This window comes from Equus asinus, unplaced genomic scaffold, assembly GCF_041296235.1.
Source record: "Equus asinus isolate D_3611 breed Donkey unplaced genomic scaffold, EquAss-T2T_v2 contig_800, whole genome shotgun sequence".
NCBI classification, from domain to species: Eukaryota; Metazoa; Chordata; class Mammalia; order Perissodactyla; family Equidae; genus Equus; species Equus asinus.
In genome coordinates this window covers 19,129-42,905 of record NW_027225517.1, presented here as the reverse complement: position 1 = coordinate 42,905, position 23,777 = coordinate 19,129, and the positions used below count along the sequence as shown (strand labels likewise).

The window sequence follows — 23,777 nt, the reverse complement described above, 5'->3', positions numbered from 1 at the left end:
CACAGAATTCACTGTTTTCAGTAAATCTTGTCCTCTCATCTTGACATAGATCCCCCAGAAAGACAGAGTTCTTGCCAAAGGGTGAAGTCACTTATTTATTACCCATAGGAATTTTCCAGGCGGACCAGATTGCATTCAAAGATGAGTGATTTGGGCCATGAAATTGGCTGTCCACTCAGAGCCAAAGAGATGCCCACCACTGGGGTTCCTCTTAATGTGTTGTTAGGTGAGAGATGAAAGGAGAAGACAATTATAGGGAGAAAACCCTCCAGATACCTGCTCTCTGGAGTTATGGTGATCACGGAGTTTTTTCTGTGCTAATTTCATGCCCCACTTTGCCATGTCCCTTCAGATTCAATTCAGCACTTCCCCATGGTCCTCTTATGGTCTCAAGATTGACGTAGCTTTTTTTTTTTTTAACAACCTGGAGTCATTTGAGTAGGAAAGGACGTAGTGATAACATAGTCTAATATCATCAATTTCCAGGTGAGGATTTGAAGCCAATTTATCTAAAGGATTTGTCCAAGATGACACAACTGGCTGGCAATAGAGCCTAATAATAAGTTAGGTATGTGGACACTTCCTTGTTTACAAAACTCTTTGATTTCAGATAGATGCATACATACATATTCTCAAATATTTGACCTGAATCAATCATCTTAGCAGGTCCATGAGGCAGATATGGCATGATTTCCTATGCATAGGTGAGGAAATAAAGGCAATAAGGAATATGATAAAACTAATTCGTATCAGAGTCACGACTTATTGTGATTAATGCCTTGGGCACTGTTATCAGCCAATCTGGGTGGAATTCCAGGTTTCCACTTACTGGTTGAGCAAATTAACCTCTCGAAGCCACAGCCTTATCACCTATTAAATGGGGCTGATCATAGTTGCTACTTCTTAGAGTAGCTTTTTATCAAATTAGATAATGCTTATAAATCACTTATCAGAATGTGAAGTACACAGCATGTCTTCTATTAAGAATAGGCTTAATTTATGTGTTCTGAATTGGAATTCCTATCAACATATTATGCTGCATTATTAAGCGTTCATTAAGAATATCTATTTAAGATCATTCCCACAAACTTGTTTGTCTTTTTTTGTTTAGATGGAACTCATCTACCTTGCCATTACTAGGGATACAGAGATGTTTTTGGAATGTCTCATTCTTTGTTTCATCTACTTCAGCTATCATTAATTCTAGAGAGAGGAGTGGGTGGGGCAATGAGTTAATTATTTAACTCTTGCTAATAGGTTAGTAGTCATATATCCCCCTGGTAAGAACTGTAATAATTTAATCTTTTAAATTGAACAGGCTCTTAAGATGGTTTTAAAAATACAACATCAAAGTGTAGAATTTGGGTGCCATGGATAAGCAATGGAGGACATCATTATGTCACTAAGAACCATTTGTGCTCCACACATGACACTTCATGAGATTCAAGATAGATTGTTGCTACACTGAGAAGAATGTGGCAGACCACAATATGCCCAAAGGTTCTATCTGTAAAAGGGGAATAATTCCTCATCAGCCAACTGCACGTGGTAATAGAAAAGAATCACTTCTATGCAATGTAACCGTATGAAGTTGAAAGTATTGTATAAATACTAATATAATATGTATGAAGATTAGTACTTAAACTCTTTCCTGAAAAAAATATTTCTTCTTAAATTTTCTTTAAGTTCTCTTGGTTGGACTCTGAGTTTCCATGGTACCCTCAAGTCTGGTGTCTCTGCTGCTCCCTGGTCAAACTTAAGGCCTGGGAATCTCTGAGAGGCTCAGAGCACTGGGACTTAGACCCTGTCGCCCACACTCACGATGAAAGCCTTCATTTCTGAGGTCTTATATGGTCTCTGGGAAGCTACCTTGGAGTATGCTCCAGGCCACCTATGCCCAGAAGTTGATGACTTTGACTTCTTTCTAGTCTCTGAGAATCTCCCCAATTCTTGACGTGAAAAGTGCCCCTTCTATCTACCATTCCTTTCTCCAATTTTTTTTTTCATAATTCACTTCACAAGCACACTCAAGGAGTAGGCTAGAGGGAATAAGATTATTTGAGAATAAAGCTAGATTATCTTTCTCCTTCTTCTCTCCTCTCATCTCTTCTCTCTCTTTCTCTCTCTGACTTTTTCTCTCTTTCCATTTCTCTTTTTTCTGTGTCCCTTCCTCTCACACCCTCTGCCTTTGGGATGAAATTATAAAAGCATTCATTTTAAAATTACTCTTAATTTTCACATCTTTAATTTTATACATGATTTTGTTTTATTGTAATCAAAATATAAATAAATACCTAGTTAAAAATAAATAAGAGACATTTTAAGAATTGTAGAGGAAAGACCTATTTGAGTGGCTTCCTAGGTCTTCTCATTTATCTACATATAATATCAATCAGAACTTCTAATCTCGAAACACTGTTTTACCTGCCTAGGTCTAATCTTGGAAAAAGACCTTTTAAACTGAATTCAATGTTGCTGACACTGCATTAGGCAGATCACTTGGCGGTGGCAGCTAAACATAATGGCATCAAGACACGAGAAGCCAAGTTTTTACTTCTTCTCTCTACCTAGCTTTCTTGTAACCTATAAAAGGTCACTTGCATATTTTTACCCTTGTCTTCCTTATGGAGGAAATAATATTTGCTCAAATATTATTCTTACTGAGATAAATATGTTGCCTTCTTTACTACCCTCATCAAGGCCTCTTTGATCTCCTTGTTCCTCAGACTATAGATAAGAGGGTTTAACATTGGGATGAGGATAACATAGAATACTGACAGAACCTTGTTCTGCTTTGTGGAGTAGCTAGAGCTGGGATGCAGGTACACAGAGAACCCCATGCCATAGAAGATTGTCACAACAGCCAGGTGGGAGGAACAGGTATTGAAGGCCTTGGCACTACCTTTTATGGAGGATATTTTCAGGATGGAAGTTGCAATAAAACCATAGGATAAGAGGATGACAAGGAAGGAACTGAATCCAACAAAAATAGATTCCAGAAAAAGAATCATTTGGCTCATGAAGGGATTGGAGCAAGACAAGGAAATAATCTGGGTTATGTCACAGAAGAAATTTGGAATGATATTGGGCCCAAAAAAGTAGAGATGAAAGCAAGAAACTGAATTAAGCTACCAAGGAAACCACTCCCATAGGTCCCAGCAACCATCTTCTGACAGAAGTCAGGATCCATGATGGCTGGGTACTGCAGAGGCCTACCAATAGCAACATATCTGTCATAGGCCATTATGGCCAACAGGCAGCACTCAGCCTGAGCCATCCAGCACCCAACAAAATACTGGGTGGCACAAGCAATGAACGAAATTGTTTTTTCATCTTTTAAGAAGTCTGAAAGCATCCTTGGGCTGATGGAAGAAGAATAGCAGATGTCTATAAATGACAGGAAACTGAGAAAAAAGTACATAGGTGTGTGCAGGTGGGAGTCCATCCTGATTAGGATGATAAGACCCATGTTCCAGATGAGAGTCACAAGGTAGATCCCTAGGAAGATTGGAAAGAGGACAAGTTGCAGCTCTTTTTCATCTGACAGTCCCAGGAGAACAAACATGGCCACAGAAGTATGATTTCTATCCTCTTTCATGGACCTGCTCGGTGACAGCTGCTGAGAAAACGATGAGAGAAGGAAATGTTTTCATTCTCAAAAAACAAAAGAAGACACTATTTTTTTCCAGTGATGCTACTGACTGTGTATACATCTTCAATCATGAATGTCAAGTTAATCTGTGTTTCATGTATAATCATGAAACTTAACTAAAAACTTCTCTTAGTTAAATATTGTCATTCTCTTTGGGGACAAAAGACAGTAAACAGGCACCATTAGTACATTATCTATTAAAATGTCTTGATTTCATGTTTTTCTGTTCCAGATTTTAAAAATATAGGAGGGGTCAGCCCGGTGGTGCAGTGGTTAAGTTCGCACATTCATCTTCAGCGGCCCAGGGTTCGCCGGTTCAGATCCCAGGTGTGGACACGGCAGCGTTTGGCAAAAGCCATGCGGTGGTAGGCATCCCACGTATAAAGTGGAGGAAGATAGGCATGGATGTTAGCTCAGGGCCAGTCTTCCTCAGCAAAAAAAGGAGGATTGGCAGTAGTTAGCTCAGGGCTAATCTTCCTCAAAAAAAATAGGAGACTTAGACATATAGTAAACTAGAAAAACACTGTCATCTCTCTATATGGTGAAACAGAACGATTCTGCCAAGGCATGGCTCTGACATTTATTCGGTGATTGAAGAAGCCACTGAATCCTGTGAGCCTCATATGTCAAATAAGGATGATGAAATACATGCTCTTTAAAATCTCCTTGAGAACTAATGTTCGATTAATCTGTAGTCAGGGAGTGTGGACATTTCTATAGCTGTCTTTCTGCATTCATACAGCCTTGAAAGATATAAGAATAATGCAATGGGATGGTGGGACGAGTCACACACCAAGAAGCAGCTTGGAAATGGATGTGACTTACTCTTATTAACGATGCTAAGAAAGATACTGAGAAATTAGGTAAGAAAGATTGAAAGAGCCATTATGCTCCTTTCCTCAGAGGTGTATTTTTTCTTTCCTCAGTATAGAAATACTTATGAGTTAAATTATCTAGGACAGTGATTTCTGATCTTCTTTGAGTCAGTGATACTTTTGAAACTCTTTTGGAAATTCTGGACCATCTACCAAGCAAACTGCAGCTACTTACCGCCTTTGCACATGGTTTTGTTAGATTCTCAGTCACCCTCCATTCTATTCATGGTTCCTAGGTTAAAGACTTCTACAAAATAAACTGACTTTAACTCATGTAAAGGTTAGGATGCTTAGGCAGTGGATATGGGGATTAGGAAACTGAGGCAGGATTTCTGGAAGTTCTTCCTCCTTTTCTCTTTGAAGCCAGTCCAGGGAAAGTAAGCAGTAAGTCCTCAGGCCAAATGGTAAATAACCAAAATAATGTTTTTCCCTTAGGTTCTGAATACCCTCTTCAAGATGCTATAGTTGTCATCTCTCCAGATGGTCATAGAACAACTACCAACACAAACACATTTTTATTTAGATGAACTCAAACTAGAAAGAAAATAATAGAAAGCTGTGAAAGGTAGAAAATAGATGCCAAATACAGCCTAAGAGTTGTATATGGTTAAAAGTAGAAGTCTTGGAGATTTCCCTGGAAGTAGGCTGTGACATTAATGGAATAAACTGCGTTTGTGAACTACAAATATTTGTCAGTATTAGCTACCCAGAGTGTCTTTCTTTTCCCCAACTATTTCTCAGCCTCCTAATTCCAAAAATGAATGAAAAGAGAAAATACCCATAGAAGCATAAGACTATAGCCTGAGAAGTAAGGTGGACAGTTTCATTCCCCCAAATCAGAACAATCATTGCTTCATAGTCCCTTGAACATGTTTTGAAAACAGTTGATTTATGCACTGTTTTGAAAATAATTCTGAAGGAATGAAGTTATTAATTAGAGAAGAAATTTAAGATTAGTAGTCAATACGGAAGGAGAAATGGTAACAGACAGATATGTGTAATTCATCCCAGACTTAGATGTGGTTATGTCCACAGTAAGACTGAATGGGGAGAGAATTTTGCGAGAACAGAGGAGACAATCACATTCTTCATTATCGTTACCATCATGATCATGACCAATAATCATGACAACAAAAAGATTTATTGAGCAACTGAAATATATACTGTTCTTCTTGCAATCACGGAGACATTCACAGCTTCCTCTAATGTTCATTCAATCAATATGGTAGCCTAAGTCTCGTGTGCTCCTACTAAACAAAGCTAATACTCTTAACATTGTCTCTATATTTCTATTAATATTTCTATTATATGCCTCTGGAACCCCAGTTAGCTGTATCTTGAATCTTCTTGCTCTACTTTCCACATCACTGAAACATCCATTGTTTGGATTCCTCTACTGTGCTCTGTTTAATTTTTAAAGATCTCTATTCCAGTAAATTAGTTCTCTCATAAATTGTGCTTGTGGGTTGTTTAACTCCTCCATTGAATTTCAAATTTCAATCATAACATTTTGTTTTCTCTCTAAAGGTTTCACATTGTTCTTTATCCACATGGTCAGCTTGGAAAGTCTCAAATTGTTTTATCTTACTTTCAATAATATCCTTTATTTAAACTTTTAAAACGTACTTATTGAAATAATTATTAGCTAATAATATAAATACATAGTTTTCCAAATTGCACTCCATAGTTTGATATTGTTTCTTACTCTTGCTCAAGTGCCTTGTTTAATTGCGTGATGAGTAATTTTTTTTATCTTAAACAATGTTCCCTTAAAATTTATCTGTGGGAAACATTGATGCTTCAGTTTAAAATGTGTTCCCTCAGAAATGATTTACATTACTTCTGTCAGATACCTTAGGGACAACACCAAGCCAGAATTCCTTTAAACAAAAATTTTGACTTGATGTTTTTTGATGTTATAATATTCACATCAAATAGACTGCATATCTATATAAGTAGATAGATAAGATTAAAAATTATCAGGGAAAGGAGTGATATCAGCATCTTAGCACTGAAAAGACATTCCTCCTTTTTCTCCTGCTTTAGTAACAATGAATTAGAAGTCATCCACAAACAAAAGTACCTTTGTGGGAGTTGTAGTATCCAGCACCAAATGCCAAGAGACCAGGAGGAATCTGCCCACCTGTGAACCAGTAACAGGCAAACAGACTTCAGTATGGGCTACAAAGCCAGCAGGATCAGTGTGAGCCTGCCCCAACCCATCTTGGTCAGGGTTGAGCAAAGGCTAGAGATGATTTGAGCAGCCACCCATGAATGAGAGAGACTTTGCAGAAGGTCGCACTTCCTGAGAGAGGATTCCAGCACACAATTGGAGCTGAAGAAAAATACGAATTTGTTTACAGTGAAGACAGTGAAAGGAGATTTCTCAGCACCACCTTTCCCAAGGCAACACTGCAGAAGTTAAACAATTCGTCGTGGCAAACTCTCCTGCAGGGGAAAAAGAACAGTCACTGAGTACCCAGGATACCACAGTTGTGCTAGATGCATTCAGAAACCTCTTTATCCCTAGAAGTACCTAGACTACTGAACAAGTAATCCATGACTGGAGAGAGAGAGGAGATCAGGAAAGGGATCAAAAAAACATATATCAAAGGTATTAATGAAGTATAGTTCCCTATTTCAGCAGGAAGTCCACCAAGGAGCCACTAAGAGTACCACAACAGAAGATCTCCTGACCAGATGCACGAGAAACCCCAGCCTCCCAGTCTTAAACCCACACCTCTCCCCACCCTGCCACTAGCTTCTTGTGCATATTCTTGAGAGCAGCAGTGAGAGCAAATCTCGTAAACTGAGTTCTCTCAGAAAGAGAGATCAGGGTCTCTGGGCAAGGGAGAAACCACAAACAGGAGCTCTAGAGCCACATTCTGGAAAACTAAATAGAGGTTTCCAATAGTGAGACTGGTTAGGTGGTAAGAACCAGAGAAAATACAATAGCTTAAGAATTCTACAACAAGAGGGAACGAGAAGAGTGGAACATGTGTACCCATACAAAGGCAGAGGAAAACTCACCTATAAAATCACAAAAGATGGCATACCCCATCTGAGGCAATTAGTAAAGATTTAAGGAGATGTCTGCTACTTCAAATACTAAAGCAGCAATACAAACCTACAAGAAACATGAATTATCAAGAAAATATGCCATCACCTAAAGAGAACAATAATTCTCAAAGTACAAAGCTGAAAGGCACAGAATTTTGCAACCTGGCTGATAAAGATTTTTAAAACAGCTGTTTAAAACAACCACAAGAAAACTCGGAAAAACAATTGAATGACATAAGGGAGGAAAAATGAGCAAAATGAGATATTCACCAAAGAGATAAAAATTATAAAAAGGAACCAAACAGGAATTCAGGATCTGAGGCGTTCAATGAATGAAATGAAAAATGCAATAGAGAGCATCTGCAGTAGAGTAGAGCAGATGAAAAATGAAAAAGTGAGCTACAGGACAGGGAGTTTGAAATAACCCAGTCAGTGCTGAGCAAAGAAAAAAGAATGAGAAATAACAAAGAAAGCCTACGTAATCTATGGGATTCCATCAAAACCAAATTAGAATAATAGACGTTAAAAATTAGAAAAGACAGAGAAGGTGGCAAAAATTTTATTTAAATAAATAATCCTGAGAACTTCCAAAACCTGGGAGAGATTTAAACATCTAAGTTCAGAAAGCTAACAGATAACTCCATTATCTCATGAAAAAAGAGCTTCTCCAAGACACATTATAATAATGCTATCAAAAATCAAAGATAAAGAGAGAATCCTTAAAAAAAAAAGGAGAGAGAGATTATAACCTAAATATGAATCTTCACTAAGCTATCAGCAGTTTTCAAGCACACATCCTACAGGTCAGGAGAGAGTAGAATGACACAGTCAGTACTGAAAGAAAAACTGAAAGCCAAGAATACTCTATCCCACAAAGTTACACTTCAGATACGAGTATGACTAAAGACTTTCCTAGAAACACAAAAGCTGAGGCTGTTCATCACCACTAGACCTGCCTTGGAAAAAATGCTGTAAGAAGTTTTTTCAGCTGAAACGAAAAGACATTAGTCAGTGACATTAAAACATCTGAAAGTATACAACACAGCAATAAAGGGAAATACACTATCAGGCTTAAAAAGATTCTTATTCTGTACTTGGGTGGTGTGTAAACCACTTAACTATACTTTAAAATGTTAAAAGTGAAGAGTGTTAAAATAATTGTAGCTACTATGATTTGTTAAACAATACATGTGAAAAGAAATAATGGCATACACAACATAAAAGGGGAGAATAGACAGGTACGGCTTTTGTAGACTAAGTTAAGTTACTATAAGCTAAAAATGGACTGCCCTCCCTATGAGATGTTTAAATATAAGACTTATGATAAGCACAAAGCAAAAACTTGGATTAGATTCACAAAACACAAAGAAAGAGAAAATAGAGCATACGACCCAAGAAAATCACCAATGTACTATGGTACACAGAAACAGAGGGGAAAAGAAACAACTAAAATAAAAACCAACCAGAAAACTATGAATAAGATTGCATTAGTAAGTCCTCAAATATCAATAATCACTCCAAATGTAAATGGATTGAATTCACCAATCAACAGGCAGAGTGCTGGATGGATTAAAAAGCAAGACCCAACTATATGCTGCCTACAAGAGACTCACTACAGCTTTAAGACACACATAGGCTCACAGTGAAGGGATGGAAAAGACACTTTATGCAAGGAGAAAGCAAAATGAAGCAGAAATAGCTACATTCATATCAGACAAAAACACTTTAAGCCAAACACAGAAACAAGGACAAAAAAGATCACTATATAACAATACAGAGGTCAAGTCATCAAGATGATAAATGTAAATATATATGCATTCAAAATCAGAGCAATAAAGTATATTAATCAAATATGAACAGACCTGAAAAGAGATTTAGACACCATACAATAATTATAGGGATTTTAATACCCATCTTTTAGCAATGGGTAGTTCATCCAGACAGAAAATCAACAAAGGAAATGTTGGACTTAAAACACACATTAGATGAAATGGACCTAAGACATTTATAGAACATTCCATCCAATAGCAGCAGAATACATGCACTCCTCAAGTTCACACAGAATATTTCCAGAATACATCATATGATAGAACACAAAACATGTCTTACAAAGTTTAAGATTGAAATCATACCAAGTATCTCTTCTGACAACATTGATATGAAACTAGAAATAAAGAAGAAGAAAGCTGCAAAATGTATACATATGTGTAAACTAAACAACACACTCCTGAACAACCATTGAGTCAAATGAGAAATCAAACAGGAAATCAAAAAACATCTTGAAACTAACTGAAATGGAAACATAATACACCACAACCAATGGGATGCTACAAAAGCATTTCTGAGAGGGAATTTTATAGTGATAAATGCATATATTAAGCATATAGAAGAATCTCTAATAACAACCTAACGTTATGTCTCAGGGACTAAAAAAGAACAAACTAAGCCCAAAGTGAGTAGAAGGAAGGAAATAACAAAGGTCAGAGTGGAAGTAAATAAGTTACATACCAAAAAAACAATAGAATCAATCAATGAAGTTAAGAGCTAGTTTTCCATATGACAAAAAGAATTGACAAATCCTTAGACTAAGAAATAAAGTCAAAAGTCTCAAAATCAGAAACGAAATAGGAGACATTACAAGCAATACTGCAGAAATACGTAAGATTATAAGGAACTACTATGAACAATCATATGCCAACAAATTGAATAATCTAGAAGAAATGGAGAACTTCCTAGAAATATACAAGCTATCAAGAATGAATCAGGAAGACACAGAAAATTTGAATAGAACAAAGACAAATAAGGAGATTGAATCAGTAAACAAAAACCTCCTAACACAGAAACCCACAGAAGCAGATATCTTCCCTGGCAAATTATACCAAATATTTACAGAATAATTAGTGCCAATCCTTCTCAAACACTTTCAAAAACAGGAAGGAATACTTCTAATGGAATTTTAGGAGGTCAATATCACCCTGACACCAAAGCCAGATAAGGACACCACAGGAAAAAAAAAAAAAAAAAACTATAGGCCAATATCCATCCTAAATATAGATGCAAATATAGTCAGGAAATATTAGCAAATCAAATTCAACCACACAGGAAAAGGATTATATACTATGACCAACTGGGATTTATCCATGGGATGGAAGGATAGTTCAACATGCACAAATCAATAAATGTGACACACCACATTACTAGAATGAAAGATAAAAATCACATGGTCATCTCATAGATGCAGAAAAAGCATAGGATAAAATACAACATCCTTTCATGATTAAAACCCCAAAAAACTGGAAATAGAAAGACAATACCTTAACATAACAAATGCCATCAAAAACAAACCCACAGCTAATGTTATACTCAATGTGAAAAACAAACTTTTTCCTCTAACATCAGGAACAAGACAAGGGTGCTCACTCTCACCACTCTCATTCAACATAGTACTGACAGTCTTAACCAGAACAAAAAGGCTAGATAAAGAAATATGAGAAGAGGTTAAGAATGAGAGATAACATAAACCTCATAAAACTTATGAGGACCATAAATCTTACTCCATGTTGGTCTTACTGGAAGAATCACATGGATATTGGGATAACACAGAATCCACTGTTTTCTATAAATCTTGCCCTCTCACCTTGACCTAGATCCCTCAGGATAACAAGAGTTCTTGCCAAAGTTGAAATTCCTTATTCTTTTCAAAAGAATTATTCAGGTGTGCCCTATTGCACTCCAGGATGGGCGCTTTTGGCCATGACATTGGTTGTCCACTCACAGCCAAAGAGATGCCCACAACTGGAGATCCTCTTAAATGTATTATTAAGGCAGAAGTGAGAGGAGAAAAGACAATTATAGGGAGAAAACTCTCCAGGTACCTGCCTTCTGGTGTCATGGTTGTCATCAAGATGATTTCCCTGCTAATTTCACATCCCACTTTGCCATGTCCCTTCTGAGTCAATTCCCCACTTCCCCATGGTCCTATTATGACCTCGTAATTATAGCTTTTCTTTTAATGAACTTAGATTTCTTTGAGCTGGAAGGGACCGAGAGAGCACCTAGTTTAATACCATCATTTTCAAGGTGAGGATTGAAGCCAGAGGTGCTAAGACATTTACCAAAGATGACACAACTGGCTAACAATACAGCTTAAAAACAATAAATTAGATATTTGGACACTTCCCTGTTCACAAATTGATTCCATTTTAAATATGCACACTTTCTCAACTCCCTGACCTGAATCAATTATCACAGCAGCCCTGGGTGGCTGACACAGCATGATTTCCTATGCATAAGTGAGGATATAGGAGCAACAAGGAATACAATGAAACTAATTCATGACAGAGTCACAGATCATTGAGGTTAATACCATGGGCACTGGTATCAGCTAATTGGGTTGAATTCCAGCTTTCCACATCCTTGCTGTGTGTTCCTGAGCAAATTAACCTCTTCAAACCTCACTATTATCACCTTAAAAATGGGGCTTATAGTATGAGCTACTTGATGGAGCAGTTCTTCATAAAATCAAATTATACAATGCTTATGAAGCACTTATCAGAGCGTGAAGTAAACAGCATGCCTTCCCTTTAAGTAGGTGCAATTTAGGGGCTGGCATGGTGCTGCAGTGGTTAAGTTCATGTGCTCCTCTTTGGCAGCCTGGGGTTTGCAGACCCAGAACCTGGGTGCAGACACACACACAGTTTATCAAGCCATGCTGTGGCAGGCATCCCACATATAAAGTAGAGGAAGATGGACACAGATGTTAGCTCAGGGCCAATCCTCCTCAGGGAAAAAGAGGAAGATTAGAGGAGGATGTTAGCTCAGGGCTAATCTTCACCAAAAAAAAAAAAAAAGTAGGTGAAATTTATGTGTTCTGAATTGGAGTTCTTTCCAATATATTATGCTGCATTACTAATTCTTCATTAAAAATATCTACTGGGGCTGGCCCTGTTTTGCAGCGGTTAAGTTCGCACATTCCACTTCGGCAGCCTGGGGTTCGCCAGTTCGGATCCCGGGTGTGGACATATGCACCACTTGGCAAGCCATGCTGTGGCAGGCATCCCACGTATAAAGTAGGGGAAGATGGGCATGAATTTAGTTCAGGGCCAGTCTTCCTCGGCAAAAAAGAGGAGGATAGGCAGCAGATGTTAGCTCAGGGCTAATCTTCCTCACAAAAGAAAAAAATATCTACTTAAGATCATTCCCACGATCTTTTGGTTTTAGTGTTTTGGTTTTTGGTTTTTTAATGGAGCTCATCTACCCTGCCATTACTAGGGATACAGAGATGTTTTAGAAAGGTCCCCATTCATGTTGGATCTACTTCAGCTAATCTTACTTCTAAGGAGAAAGGGATGGATGGGATAATGAGTTAATTATTTGATTTAACTCTTACCAATTGGTTAATAGTTATGTATTCACTCTGATAAAAACTGTGTTGTGAATATTTTCAACGAACAGATTTGTAAGATAGTTTTAAATATATAACACCTAAGGTATAGAAATTGGGCACCATGGCAAAGCAATAAATGACATGTTTCTGATCAGTAAAAACAATTTATGTTCCACATCTGATACTTAGTGAGCTTCAAGATGGATTCTTGCTACCCTGGGAAGAACAAGGCAGACCACAATATACCCAAAAGTTCTATCTGTAAAATGGGGATAATTTCCCACTTGCCAAGTGCACATAATAATAGAACAAAAATCACATCTATGCAATGTAACTAGTGAAGTGTAATATGTTGTGTATACACTACTGTAGTATGTATGAAGCTTAGTCTATAAACTCTTGTCTGAAAAATATCTCTTTTTAAAATTTTCTTTAAATTCTCTTGGTTAGACTTTGAGTCTCCATGGTACCCTCATACAGGCTGTCTCTACTGCTCGCTGATCATACTTAAGGACTTGGAATTCCTAGGGGGCTCACATCTCTGGGACTCAGACTGTGAGTCCCTAGACATAACATGACAGCCTTCGTTTCTGAGTCTTTCGCTGTCCCTGGGAAGCTACCATGGAGCATGCTTCAGGCCACCTGTGCCCAGAAATTGATGACTTTGACTTCTTTCTAGCCTCTGAGAATCTCCCCAACTCTTAACCTGAAAAGTGCCCCTCCTTTCTACTATTCCTTTCTCCCATCTGTTTTTCACAACTCACTTCATAAGGAGTTTCAAGGAGTAAGATGGAGGGAACAAAGTTATTGTGGAATAAAGACAGATCAATCTTTTCCCCTCTCCTCTTCTTTTGTCTCCTCTCCTCCCTTCCCCTTCCCTTCTCTCTGTTCACTTTTTCACTCTCTCTTTCTTTTCCCTCTGTGTGTGTGTCTCTCTCTCTATTTCTCTTTCTACCTATCTCTTTCTGTGTTCCTCTTTCTCACACTGACTTTCTCGCTCTGTGTTTGGAACTCAGATGATAAGGTATTCTTTTTTAAATTATTGTTAACTTATACATATGTGATTTTATAAGTAATTTTATTTCTATTTAAATATAAAAAGTGCTTAACAACCAAAAATAAATAAAGGACATTTTAAAAATTGTAGAGGAAAGAACCATGCATGACTTCCTAGGTCTTGTCATTTATCTACATATAATATCTATCAGAACCTCTGTTGTCCAAACATCAGATTTTATCTACCTGAGCCTAGTTATGTAAATAAGCCTTTTAAATGCAGTTCAATGCAGATGACACTGCCTCAGACAGATCACTTGGTGGTGGCAGCTAAACATAATGGCACCAGGAACCCAGAAGCCAGGTTGTCACATCTTCTCTCTACTTAGCTATTCTTGTGACATACAAAATGTTATTTACATATTCTTATCCCTCTTTTCCTTATAGGGAAAATAACACCTGCACAAATATTGTTCTTACTGAAGTAAATGTGTGGTCCTCTTTATCACCCTCTGGAAGGCCTCTTTGATCTCCTTGTTCCTCAGACTATAGATAAGAGGGTTTAACATGGGGATGAGGGTAACACAGAACACTGACAGCACCTTGTTCTGCTTCTTGGAGTGGGTAGAACTAGGATGCATGTACACCGAGAGGCCTGTGCCATAGAAGATTGCTTCTACTAACAGGTGAGAGGCACAGGTATTGAAGGCCTTGGCACTACCTTTGATAGAGGATATTTTCAGGATGGAAGCTGCAATGAAACCATAGGATAAGAGTATAACAAGGAAAGAACCAAATCCAACAAAAAAAGTTATGAGAAAAAGAATCATTTGACTGATGAAGGGATTGGAGCAAGACAAGGATATGATGTGGGTTATGTCACAGAAGAAATTTGGAATGATATTGGGCCCACAGTAGTAGAGATGAAAGCAAGGGATTATTTCAGCTAAGCTACTAAGGAAACCACTCCCATAGGCCCCAGCAATCATCTTCTGACAGAGGCCAGGAGCCATGACCGCTGAGTACTGCAGAGGCCTACCAATAGCAACATATCTGTCATAGGCCATGGCAGCCAAGAGACAGCACTCCATCAGACACATCCAGCACCCAACAAAATACTGGGTGGCACAAGCAATGAATGAAATCGTTTTTTCTTCTTTTAAGAAGTCTGAAAGCATCCTTGGGCTGGTGGAAGAAGAATAGCAGATGTCTATAAATGACAGGAAACTGAGAAAAAAGTACATAGGTGTGCGCAGGTGGGAGTCCATCCTGATTAGGATGATAAGACCCATGTTCCAGATGAGAGTCACAAGGTAGATCCCTAGGAAGATTGGAAAGAGGATAGGCTGCACACCTTTTTCATCTGAGAGTCCCAGGAGAGCAAACATGTTGACAGAGGTACGATTTCTATCCCCTTCCATGGACCTGCTTGGTGACAGCTGCTGAGAAAACGATGAGAGAAGGAAATGGTTTTATTCTCAAAAAACACAAAGAAATACTCTTCATTTCTTTCCAGTCATGCAGCTGACTAGATATACATCTTAAATCATCAATGTTGGGTTAATCTCTTTGTTCCATGTATAATCACCAAACTTAACTGAAAAATTTTCTTTCATAAGTACAGTCATTCTCTTTGGGGCAAAAGACAGTAATGAACATCATTGGTACATTATCTCCTAAAATGTCTTAATTTCATGTTTTACCATTTCAGGTTTTACAAATATATGAGAAGTGGAAATAGATTAAATTAGGAAAATACTGTCCTCCCTCTATATGGTAAAACAGAATGATTCTGTTCAGCCACGCCTGTGAAATTAATTCAGTGCTTGAAAAAACCCCTGAATCATGCTGGACCTCATAGTCAATTGAGGCTAGTAAAATAGATACTCTTTAAAATCCCTTTGGGAACTAATATTCAATTAATCTGCAGTCAGAGAGGGTAGACAATTCTATAACTGCATTTCTGGTTTCACAGAGCCTGGAGAGAAATAAGAATAATGCAATGGGATGGTAGGAAGAGTCATGCACCAAGAAATAGCTTGGAGCTCAACGTGACTTAAACTTAATGGCTCTATGAAGTCTCCTGAGAAGTTAGACAAGACCAGGTTGTAAAAGCCTGGTCATTATATGCCCATCCTTGCCGGTGCAGATTTTTATTACCTCAAATCAGAGATACTTATGAGTTAAACTGTCTAGAGCAATGATTCTGGATCATCTTTGAGTCAGTGATACTTTAAAAATCTGTTGGAAACTCTGGAACCTTTACACAGCAAATTACCACCACTTAACACCTTGCATATGGTTTTGTTGGATTCTCAATCATCCTCGATTTTATTACTGACTCCTAGGTTCGAGTCTTCTCCTATGAAGTAGAGTAACTTGAACTCATGTAAGGGTTAGAACGCTTAGGCAATGGGCATGGGGACTAAGAAACAGAGGCAGGATTTCTGGAAGTTCTTTCTCTTTTTCTCTTTGGAGCCAGTTCAAGGAAGGCAAGAACTAAGTCTTCAGGCCAAATGGTAAATAAGCAAAACAATATTTTTGCACTAGGCTCTGTATGCCCTCTTCAAGATGAAATAGCTGTCTTCTCTCTAGATGGTCGTTAGGACATGTCCCAATGCAAACACATTTTTTATTCAGATGAACCACACTAGAAATAAAATCATGGGAGCCATGAAAGGTAGAAAATAGATGTTAAATGTAGCCCAGATTTTCCATATACGGGTAAAGGTAGAAGTCTTGGAGACTTCCCTGGAGAAAGGCTATGATATTAATGGAATAAGCTATGTGTATGAACTACAAATAAATACAGCATTAGCCGTCCAGAATGTCTTCCTCCCTCCCAGCCATTTACCAGCCTCCTAGTTGCAAAAGTGAATGGAAAGAGAAAATCACCATGGAAGCATGAGGTATAGCCTGAGAAACAATGTAAAAGTGTTCATTTCCCAAAATCAGATCAATCATTGCTTCTGGGGGCACCGTTTCGAGAAGAAATCTGAAGGAATGAAGACATTAATTAGAAAAGAAAGTCAAGATGTCTGCCATCAGTACAGAAGGAGAAATGGTAGCAGACAAACTATGCATTTACCATCTCAGACTTAGGTGTGATTCTGTGCACATGGAAACTGAATGGAAGGAGAATTTTGTGAGAACAGAGCAGAAAATTGCATTCTTCATCATCAACCTAACCAATAATCATGAAAACAAAATGATTTATTGAGCAGCTACAGCATGTACTGTTCTTCTCTTTCTACTCACAGATGTATTCACAGCTTCCTCTGATGTCCATCCGTTCAACATGGTAACCATAACCCTCATATGCTGTCTACTAAACACAGATACTCCTCTGAAAATTGCCTCTACATTTCTATTATATGTCTCTGGAACCCCAATTAGATGTACACCATTGGATCTACTTGCTCTACCTGCTACATCACTGAAACATTCATTATTTGTATTGCTCTACTCTGTTCTGTTTAATTTTTACAAATCTTTCTTCCAATAAATTCATTCTATCGTAAGTTGTGCTGATTGGCTATTTAACTCACTCATTAATTTCAAATTTCAATCGCATTTTTTTTCTCTTGAGATTTTCCATTTTGTTCTTCCCAAATGGTCAGTTTTGATAGTCTCTTGTTGTTCCTTCATACTTTCCATAGCATCCTTTATTTAAATGTATTCAACATACTTATTGAAGTTATTATCTAATAATTTAAATACATATATTTGCAAATCTGATTCCATGGTTTAAGGATATTTCTGACTCTTACTAAAGGCGCCCTGTTTATTAGTAGTCTTAGTGAATTTTTTATCTTAAGTTCATATTTCTTTAAAATTTATCTGTAGGAATCATTGATGCTTGTGTTTAAAATTTGTTTCTTCAGAAATGGTTTATATCACTTCTGTCAGATTCCAGGGGTAAAATATCAATCCAGAATCCCTTGAAACAAAAATTTTGACTTGGTGTTGTTTTTTTTTTTGAAAGATTTTTTTTTTCCTTTTATCTCCCCAAAGCCCCCCAGTACATAGTTGTATATTCTTAGTTGTGGGTCCTTCCAGCCGTGGCATGTGGGATACCACCTCAGCGTGGTTTGATGAGCAGTGCCATGTCTGCGCCCAGGATTCGAACCAACAAAACACTGGGCCGCCTGCAGCGGAGCGCGCGAACTTAACCACTCGGCCACAGGGCCAGCCCCTGACTTGGTGTTTTTTTGACAACACAATAGTGATAATATTTAGGCTGCAATCTACATAATTAGATGGATGAGAGTAAAAATTATAAAGACAAAGGCTGATAGCAGCATTACAGTGACTAAAGACGTCCCCCATTATTGTCCTGCTTTAGTAATAAAGAATTGGACATCCAACCATGAACAAAAGAGCCTGTGTGGAAGTTGTAGTAACCAGCACCAAATGCAAAGGGATCCAGGAGGAATCTCACCCACCTGTGCATCCAGTAATAAGCAGACAGACTTTGGTATGGGCTAGAGAGCCAGCAGGAGCCCACAAACCTGCCCCAAACCTTGGCCATGGTCAGGTAAGCCTGGAGAGTGCACACTTGGGCAGACAACTGTGAATGAGAGAGATTTTGTGTAAGGCAAGTCTTCTGGAGATGTGATTCCAGCACATTACTGGAGCAGAAAAAAGGTGTGAGTTTGGTCACAGTAAAGATAGGCAAAGGAGATTTCCTGGCACCACCAGCTTCAAGGCAACACTGCAGAAGATGAACTACTCAGCAGTGGCAAACTGTCCTGCCAGAGAAAAACAGCAGTGAGTTAGTGCCCAGGCTACTCCAGCAGGGCTGGACACAGCTGGAGAACCCGGTTCTCTCTAGAGGTATGTCGACTACAGGGGTGGATAGATCATGAGTGGAGGGAGAACTGACATTAGGTAAGAGAGAAGATACTAATATCAAAGGGAATTAGAGGGGCACAGGGGCTCAGAATTTCAGCAGGAAGTCTACCCATGAGCCTCAAGGGGTACCTCAGCAAAGGATCTCCCCTCCAGATCCACTGGAACCCCCAACCACCCAGTGTTAAACCCATATCCCCCTACACTCTGCAACTAGCTCTTTGTGCACATTCCTGTGACAGCAAATCTGGTAAATTGAGTCATCTCAAAAAAACAGATCTGTTTTGTGGACAAGGGAGAAATCACAAACATGAGCTGGAGTGCCACCTTCTGGAAAACAAAAAAAAAGTTTCCAGTACCACCTGGTAAATGGTAACAACTAAAAACACAGTATCTTAAGAATTTGGCCACAAGAGGGAGGAAGAAGAGTGGAGCAGATGACCCCATACAAAGGCAGAGAAGACTGGAGACCCCTTACTTACACTACTCAGAAAACTTAACTTGAAATGAATTAAAGATTTAAACATCAGACCTAAAACCATAAAACACTTAGAAGAAGAAATATAGGAAAAGCTCCTTGACATCGATCTTGCAATGATTTTTTGGATTTGACACCAAAAGGACAAGCAACACAAGCAAAAATCACCAAGTGGGACTACATCAAAGTGAAAAGTTTCTACAAAGCAAAAGAAACAACTGAAAAACTGAAAGGCAACCTACAGAATGGGAGAAAACAGTTGCAATCCATATATCAGATATGAGGTTATTATTTAATACATTTAGAGAAATTTTTCAGCTCAGTAACAAATATCAAGCAACCTGATTAAAAAATAAGCAGTGGGGCTGGCCCCGTGGCCGAGTGGTTAAGTTCGAGCGCTCCGCTGCAGGCGGCCCAGTGTTTCGTCGGTTCGAATCCTGGGCGCGGACATGGCGCTGCTCGTCGGACCACGCTGAGGCGGAGTCCCACATGCCACGGCTAGAGGAACCCACAACGAAGAATACACAACTATGTACCGGGGGGCTTTGGGGAGAAAAAGGAAAAATAAAATCTTTAAAAAAAAAATAAGCAGTGGAACTAAATTGACATCTTTTCTAAAGAAGACGTTCAATAGCCAAAAGGAACATATAAAGATGCTCAATATCATTAATCATCATGGAAATACAAATCAAAACCATGATGAGATATCAACTCACACCTGTTAGAATGGCTATCATCAAGAAGACAAGAGAGAACAAGTGTAGGCAAGGATGTGGAGATAAGGGAACCATCACACATTGTTGTGGGAATGTAAACTGGTTCAGCCACTGTGGAATAAAATATGGAGTTTCCTCAAAAAAATAGCAATAGAACTACCTTATGATCCAGCAATTGCACTGCTGGGTATATATAAATGAAATAAACAACAGATATCCCATGTTTATTGCAGCATTATTCAGAAAAGCCAAGATATGCAAACACCCTAAGTGTCCGTCAATGCATGAATGGATAAAGAAGATGTTACACACACACACACACACACACACACACACACACAATGTAATATTACTGATTCATGAGAAAGAAGGCAACCCTGCCATTTGCAGGAACATGGAAGGAACATAAAGGCATTATCCTAAGTGAGATCAGTCAGAGAAAACTGTATGATATCACTTATGTGCGGATTTTAAAAGAGCTGAACTTGTAAAAGCAAATAGAATGGTGGTTACCAGATACTAGGGGTGGGGGAATTGGAGATACATTCTGTAAGGGTACAAACTTGTAACTACCAAATACATCCTAGAGATACAATGCACGGCCTAGTGATTATAGACAACAATACTCTGTTATAAACTTCACAGTTCCTAAGAGACTACATCTTTGTTCACTGAGGTAACATTGGCTTCTAACATATAATTTTCAAATGTACATCATTACATCTCAAAATCTGTATAAGCTAGACTTTGATTGTTCCCACCTCAAAAGAAGAAACATACTTGTGTAATGTGGTAGAGGTGTTAGCTAATGCTAGGATGGTAAGCATATTGCAATATCAAATGTATGAAATCAATCTGTTCAACAATTTAAACCTTCACAATGTTATAAGTCAATTTTATCTCAAATAAATTTAAAAAAAAAGAACCAGGGAAGACTTTTTTACATTTTCTCTCTCTCTCAAACTAAAGCTGAGAAAGGTGAGCATATCACTCTCATTTTGTGTAGTTTTTTTCTAGTTTTCCCTTGAGAATATCACCCTTTGAGAGTCCCTACTTTAAGTGGCATTATGGGGGAGGAATGTTGTCTCTGGGCCATTCTCACACATTGTCTTTTTCTCCTACCCTTCATACTTTTCTCATTAAAACTCAGGCCCGGGGATGCCAGCGATTAGAAGATCCCTCCTGGGAAAATACTGGTCTCAGCCCACCACCCTGTGAGGTGTGTGCTTTTCTTTTCTTTTCTGTACCTTGATAAATTTATTTTATCAAGGTACTGATAAAGTACTGGCTTAGCCATGAAATAAAGTGTTTTAGATTGTATCTAGCATTATTGGTTTCCTTGAACATATCATCCACCATATTACCAGAAACACCTTTACAAATAATATTTCTATGAAAGAATTGGTTAATCCAAATTATCACTTTTTTTCTAAAACCCCAAACTACTAGATTTGATTAACTTTTTCTTTGCTTCTAATATGATTGAATTTTCCTGAAAATCAAGGCATGATATATTTATTGAGTGTGTTCTGTGTTCCAGGTGCTATTCTGAATATACTTTTACGTTTTACCTTATTTTAATTTTCAACAAATTTATAAGACATTTATTATTCCAATTTTACAGTTGAGGACACCATGGGTCAGAGCATTAAATAGCTCAAGGTCACACAACCCATGACGGGCAGAACTGGGATTCAAATTCAGGCAGTATAGCTCCAGAGCCACATCTTAAATATCTCCACTGAACTGCTCACTAAAATGTGTTAATTGTTACATTAATCTTATTTCTAAACAGCTATAGAGTACAGAGCAATATAGTTGGTGTTTGGATGATGTAAATGACCCAATAAGGAGCCTATGACCAGAAAGAGAGGTGAGAAAGCCCATAGAGACATAATACAAAACAAGATATGATGTATGGCGTGAGAAAGACAGAGATAAATTCTTGTGGGTGATCACCAGCTGGATGTCGGCAAGAAGTTTCAGAGTGGGGAAGGCCTAATACATGGAAATAAGCACAGAGAAAGAGGCATAATGAGGAGACAAAGGAACGCTTTCCAAGCAAGGGAACAGGACAAAACCCCAGAAAAAGGACTAAATGAAACAGAAACAAGTGACCTACTCAACAAAGAGTTCAAACAAAATCTCATAATGATGCTCACAGATGTTGGGAGAAGACTGGATGAACACAGTGAGCTCATCAGCAAAGAACTGGAAACTATAAAAAAAGAACCAATCAGAGATGAAGAATACAATACTGGAAATGAAAAATTCACTAGAGGGACTCAGTAGCAGAATAGAGGATGCAGAAGAATGGATCAGAGAGCTAGATGGAAGACTAGAGGAAATCACCCAAGCTAAACAGAAAAAAGAAAAAAGAATTAGACAGAATGAGAACAGTCTAAGGGAACTCTGGGACAATATCAAGCATGCCAACATTCGGATTATAGGTGTCCCAGAAGGAGAAGAGAGAGACAAAGGGGCAGAAATTTTATTTGAAGAAATAATAGAGGAAAATTTTCCTAACCTAAGGAAGGAAACAGACATCCAAGTACAGGAAGCACAGAGAGATCCAAACAAGAGAAGCCCAAAGAGGTCCACACCAAGACATATTATAATTAAAATGTCCAAAATTAAAGAGAAGATCCTAAAAGCAGCAAGAGAAAGGCCACAAGTGACATACAAAGGAAAGCCCATAAGGCTGTCAGCAGACTTCTCAGCCAAGACCCTGCAGGCAAGAAGAGAATGGCACAACGTATTTATAACGTGCTAGAAGGAAAAAACCTATAGCCAAGAATACTCTATCCATCAAGGTTTTCATTCAGAATGAAAGGAGAGATGAAGAGCTTCCCAGAAAAGCAAAAATTAAAAGAGTTTATCACCAAGAAACCAGTTCTAGAAGAAATGCTGAAAGCGGCTTATTTAAGTGGGAAAGCGATGACCACAAATAGAGATACTCCTCTGAAAATTGCCTCTGTATTTCTATTATATGCCTCTGGAACCCCAATTAGAATTAGGCATATGTTGAATCTTCTTGTTTTACCTTCTACACCACTGAAGCATTAATTATTTCTTTCTCTCTACTGTGTTCTGTTTAACTTTTACAGATCTCTCTCCCAGTAAATTCATTCTACCATGTTGTGCTAATTCGCTGTTTAACTCATCCATTAATTTCAAATTTCAATCATAATATTTTGTTTTCTCTCTTTAAGTTTCACTTGGTTTTTTGATCAAATGGTCAGCTTTGACAGTCTCTTATTGTTTCATCATACTTTCAATAGTATCCTTATTTAACGTATTAAACATACTTACTGAAATTACTGCTATCTAATAATTTCAATACACGGTTTGTAAGTCTGATTTCATAGTTTAATGATATGGCTGACTCTTATTCAAAGTGCCCTCTTTATTTATGTGCTTAGTTTTTTTTAATCTTAAGTTCATGTTTCTTTAAAATTTGTGGAAATCATTGATGCTGTATTTAAAATTTGTTTCTTCAAGGTATTCTGTCAGATATCTTGTGGATAACACCAAACCAGAATCTCTTTAAAAAAAAATATGACTTGCTGTGTTTTGGTGTCACAATAGTGGTAATATTTAGGCTGCATATCCACATAAGTAGATGGATGAGACTAAAACTTATAGGAGGAAGGAGTGACATCAGCATCATAATGCGAAAAGGCGTTCTCCTTTTTCTTCCACTTTCGTAACAATGAAGTGGACATCTATGAACATAAGAGCCTTTGTGGGAGTTGCAGTATAC

General features: G+C 38.0%; 1 protein-coding gene and 1 pseudogene across 1 annotated transcript; both read right to left on the bottom strand.

Moving 5' to 3' along the window:
- Positions 1-2,657: 2,657 nt before the first annotated feature.
- Positions 2,658-5,640, bottom strand: LOC106829328 (olfactory receptor 5A1-like; annotated as a pseudogene).
- An 8,805-nt stretch (positions 5,641-14,445) lies between these two features.
- On the bottom strand, positions 14,446-17,269 carry LOC139044328 (olfactory receptor 5A1-like). Its single transcript, XM_070503765.1, has 2 exons — positions 17,228-17,269; positions 14,446-15,411 (listed from the first exon to the last, which is right to left on the bottom strand). The coding sequence occupies exons 1-2, from the start codon at positions 17,267-17,269 to the stop codon at positions 14,446-14,448; spliced, it is 1,008 nt and encodes a 335-aa protein (XP_070359866.1).
- Between the last annotated feature and the right edge of the window lie 6,508 nt (positions 17,270-23,777).